This window comes from Fulmarus glacialis, unplaced genomic scaffold (genome assembly GCF_000690835.1).
Source record: "Fulmarus glacialis isolate BGI_N327 unplaced genomic scaffold, ASM69083v1 scaffold26924, whole genome shotgun sequence".
In the NCBI taxonomy this organism is placed as follows: domain Eukaryota; kingdom Metazoa; phylum Chordata; class Aves; order Procellariiformes; family Procellariidae; genus Fulmarus; species Fulmarus glacialis.
In genome coordinates, this window is record NW_009209097.1 from 1,923 (window position 1) to 6,919 (window position 4,997).

General features: G+C 56.2%; 1 protein-coding gene across 1 annotated transcript; it reads right to left on the minus strand.

Annotated features, from left to right (window-relative positions):
- Positions 1-1,131: 1,131 nt before the first annotated feature.
- SRL (sarcalumenin) lies at positions 1,132-4,973 on the minus strand (the record flags this gene model as incomplete). Its single annotated transcript, XM_009576730.1, has 4 exons — positions 1,132-2,140; positions 2,917-3,150; positions 3,874-3,990; positions 4,946-4,973. Coding segments are annotated over 4 exons (1,191 nt in total), but the record flags the coding sequence as incomplete, so codon positions are not given.
- Positions 4,974-4,997: the final 24 nt, after the last annotated feature.

Below are 4,997 nucleotides of genomic sequence, written 5' to 3' on the forward strand. Positions count from 1 at the left end.
TTGGTTGGTTTGTGCTCGGCTCAGCAGCCAGCCGTGCAGCAGGCCAGAGGCAAGGGCCAAGTGACGAGGCCACCCCTAATCCCCCGGCTTTCACTGCTGGGTTTCAAGGTTGGCTGTCAACGGGGAATCTCACCCTGCCTGGGTGCTTCCGAAGCAATACTCCTTCTCCTCCCAGGACTGAGGGCTGATGCGCAGAGATGAGCCAACAAAATCATGGCTAAAATGGGGGAAATTTGGCGAACAAGCCAGAGAAACCTGCCTGGGTTGTCCTAGGGAGAACAGATCAGCAGATGGGCAAAAAGGATGCAGCTGGTGACCGCCCGTTCCTGCCTCCCTCCACAGAGCACAAAAACACGGGGGTCTGACTCTGAGAAAACAGCAACATGGACTTGAACAAGGTCAAACTGCCAAACCCTTAACCCTTGGAGACCTGCTGATCCTCAGGCTTGACTTGCCAGCATGGGTTTTTGAGGTTGATGGCACACAGGGGCACCAAGTGCCTTGTCCTTGTGCTGGCCCAGGGGGAGGAAAACCTGCTTACGGCTCCTTGTAGGACGGTGTGATTCGGGGTGCTGGCCCTCCTTCTCCAGCACAGCTCAGCCGGTGCTGGCAGCTCCTTTCCAGCCCGCTTCTTCCTCTGACATGGATTTGCCAATCCCATCACGGCTACCTCTCTGGAGCTACAAATGCCCCTGCAAAAGCCCCTTCTTAAGGCGAACACCCAGGTGAAGGCTGCAGAAGTTCAACTCAGCTGTTATGCGAAAGGAGAACTCATTGGGTGACCTAAAAGTCTTGGAAAGAAAAACAAGATCAATATTTGCAGAGATTTATAGGATGTTTGTGCTTGAAAACAACAGCTAGGACCTGGCCTCTCTTTCCCCGTCCAGCGCTTTGCCCCCGGGGCTCCCGGTGATGCCCCGGCTTAGTGTGTCACCGCTCTCCCCTGTGCTCTCACGCCGTGCCCTCGGTCTCGCTCCCTGCCGCCTTCGGGGATGCAGAGGTTGAAATTCCTGTTCACGCACTCTTGGCACCAGTGAAAAAGCAGCTACAGTTCTAGCTCACCGTGCATTGCTCATACTTACAGCTTAAACATTGCCTTCTACTCGAAAGAACAAAGATAAAATGTCAGGAATTCACAGTTTTTATTCTCTTTCTTATGCCCACCCATCTTCCCCTGCCATCGATGTCAATGACTCAAAGTCCTCATCGTACAGTAGCCTTTGCCAGTGGTGGCACTCAAAGGGTTAACAAACCATGGCTTCTTGGACAGATAAGACATAAGCTCATTCACCGGTAGGAACACGTGGACGGTTATATTACAGAACACCTTAGGGTTTCTTGTAGCGATTCTTTGGGGTTTCGCCACAGCCAGTGATGTCGCAGGAGAGAACGTTGGGCTTCTTCCCCAAGCCGATGCTTCCCAAGAGATCGGGAAGCTCACGAGTGATGGCCTTCTCGATCTTCTCTAGGAAACACCCTCCCATATAGGAACACTGCTGAGACAGCAGCTTAAAACTGGTGATGGGGTTGATGCCAAAGAAGTCCTTGTAAGCCTCGCGGTTGGGGAGGTCAAATTTGCTGACATTGGTCTTTGCCAGAATGGACTTAAAGATAAAGAACTTGTCAGGATCTTCCACAATGTCCCTGAACACCAGTTCTCCATCGCTAAAGAAGGTCATTTTCTCCTTGTAGGTCTGTAGATAGCGATCGACCAAAAGGGCGTGGATGCGCACCCGGATGGCGTGCTGGCGTATGAAGGCGATCTTATTTTCCATCCTGTTCTCAATCACCTGGTTGAGATCTTCCAGGAGCGATATCTCTTCTTTGAGGAACAGGTCTTTGTGGGTATCTGGATGGTACTCGTGGGGCCAGAAGGAGCTAACGTACACCCTGGGTGGCTCTGTGACGTTGATGAGAGGAGCCAGGCTCCAGAATAAGGCACCGTAGACTCTCATGAGCTCCTGGGTAGCCAGGCTGTCAGCTTTGTTCAAGATGATTCGGATCTGAGACTCGCGGCCCTTCAGCTGGCGAAACAGCATCTCCAGCTCCAAGCCCACATCCAGCTTCGTAGGGTCAAAGACAACGAAGATGAGATCAGCTCTGTCAATGAACCACTGGCACACGTCGTTGAACGGGTAACCTTGAGGAGAGGAAAGAGAGAAATCCAGCAGAAATGGGCAACGTGGGATGAGTCCCTTCAGGTCAAGGGTTAGATAAACCTTGAGCCTGCCGTGTCTCACGCCCTGTCTGGGTTGGACAGGGTGTGAGACACAGCAGACTTCCCGTGCAGCCCAGAACCTGTTTCTCATGTGCTGAAAACACTTCAGAGTTTCTTGGCATGAAAACCCATCCCTGTGTGCCTGGGCCTGCGTGTCTCTCAGCCTCACCTCCAAACCTTCTTTCTCCCTGCTGCTGGCCACAGATTCCCGCTGCTCCTGTGAGCAGATATCGGCCACATCGTTGCTTTCCCCAGTGGGCACCAAGTAGGTCAAGAAGCCCTGCTGATCTGTCCTGGCATCCCAGGTGCTGTGGGGATGGTGCTTCTCTGGGCCCTGCTGTAGCCCCAGCCATTGGCAAAGCTTGGCTCCAAGGGTGACAAACAGGGCGTTAAATGCTGAGCCAAGGCAGACAATCAACAGCCCAAGGAGTCCCCGGGAAACACCTTGCCGGAACGCCTGACTGTCACACCTCCGAACAGCAGAAACGGCTGCTCTAGCTGATGACAATCGGGTACGTTCCCCAGGCCCCAGCTGCTGCTGCCATAGCCATGGGCAGACAAGTGTCACCATCCCCTCCAATGCAAGACCCCTTTTGTAACCTAGGGCTCTTCCCCGTTGTGCTTCAACCATCTTTGTCAACTCACATCGTTATGACATGTTTTCTGGAGTCCCTTAGATGAACCCAGTAAACCCCTACCTCGTTCTTGCTGCTTGCGGTTTTCAATGATGCCCGGTGTGTCCACAAAGGTGACTCGCTCCAGCAGTTTGTGGGGCACCTCGATCCCTATCAGCTTCTCCAAGAAGTTCTGCCCAAACTTTTCCAAGGGCGAGAAGGAGCGGGCGCTGTCAGCAGCCATCACGATGCCCTCGATGGTCTTCAGCTTGGGGCCGTGCATGATGACAGTGAATTCGGAGGTGGTGGGTTCTGCCCCTGCCCAGCAACGAGAGGAGCAGCAGAGCTGTGAAATTCATGCCGGGCAATGGACATGACAGGGCTGGCCTGGGACTAGCCGGGGAGCCCAGGAGCATCACTCACTTGCCAAGAGATGCTGGGGGAAAGCAAGTAGCGGGGCCATGAAATTCTTGCCAAACCTCTTGAGAAGATGCTAGCAGGGCTGTTTTCTGCGGGGAATGGTTGTTCTGGAAGTGGCCTGATGGCACAAGGCACCCTGGAGAACCACCTCCCGGGAGCCCTCATTACCCCAGCCGTGGACATCTGCCCTCAGCTGTGAGATGACATCTGTGGGAGCCAGGAGGAGGGAAGGGGAATGGCTTTTCTCCTGGGACGGTGGACTAATTGGCTCCACGTGAGAAGGGAAGGGGAGAAGACAAGGACGAGTTGCCCTTGCGACGTGACCGCTTCTCTCGCAGTCAGGATCAGAGGCGGTGAGCCCTGTGCTGCGGGATGGGGATGCTGCAGGGTGAGATGTCCTCCCCCTCCCTGGGGAGGACGGACAGGCCCTGGGCCATGGTGGGGAACCTCTCCCTCCGCATGGTACCGCAGCTGGGTGGCATGGACCCTGATCGCAACCTCCCTGCCGTAAGGGGGGGCAGATCGAAGAGATGCAGCCAGGAACTGCTGACCGCACAGATGCAGAAGTGCAGGTGCCAACGTGCCCTCGGCGGAGCGGGGAGGGAGCGGTGAGCGTGGTACCTGTGTAGAGCTGGTAGGGAGTGTCATCCAGCCCGAGGAGGTAGTTTATCATGGAGGATTTGCCGACGCTCCACGGTCCCAGGAATAGCACCATTGGCTTGGAAGTGATCTCCCCATCTGCAGAGAGGGGAAATAACAAGCGGAAGTGAAGAAACAATAGCCGTCGCTGCTGTGCGATTAACTCCCGGCTGTAACGAGCATCCCATCTGAGCGGTGTGGTGATGCTGCCGGGGAAACAGCCACCCTTTTGGGGCCGCCAGCCATTCGCGAGCCAAGGCATCGCCCAGCGATGGGCCCCGGTGTCTGCAGGAGCGGGACGTCACCGTGCTCTGCAGGAGACCCCACCTCGCCGCAGCAAGAGCGAACCTTGTCTGACCTTCTCTGAGGTTTGGTCTTTCTTAGACTACGGGAGGACTTGAAGGTCTTTTAAACCTTGTCTCGGTTCAGTTCTGGTTTAGCCGAAGTGAGTTTGGAGCTAGCTATGGCAGGGGGGGTGTTTTAAAAAAACCGAGGACATGCGAAGGAGGTGGCCATGCTGCAACCAGGCGAATGCCTTGTGCAAAGGGAGCTGGTGTGGTTTAAGGAGCAACACTGTGGCGCAGTGCTTGGTAAGCGCGGTGCGAGCCTTGGGCCGGCTGCCTGCATTGCATTTCCACCATTCCCTCACAGGGATTTGCCCCCAGGTCGTGGCTCCCAGCCCTCCGGTTGAGCAGAGGGTCCCTGCCTACGTGTGGGCTGGGTGCAAGGCTCCAGCCCGGCACGGGGAGGGCAGGCTGGGCAAACGGCTCCACTTTGGGCTTGGGGAAAGGCAGGAGGAGAATGAACTACAGTCCCCATCCCGCAGTTGGCTAAGGGGCTCCAGGAGGCTGGTGATGGGCTTGTAAGGACCAGTCCTGATGCCACACAATCGGCCTGGGAGCTCGGAGGTCCCTGGACACACGTAGCTGCTGTCCCAGGAGCAATCCCTGCTCAAGAGGGACTCGTGCAATCAGCCTGTGCCCACACCGCCTGACCCCCCCACAACCCCCAGCCCCCTGGGCAGGCAGCCAGCAGAGCTAGAGGAGCCCCTGGCCCGTCCCAGCCCCCAAGCTGTGCCCAGGATGGCTGGGAGCCTGCTAGTCAGC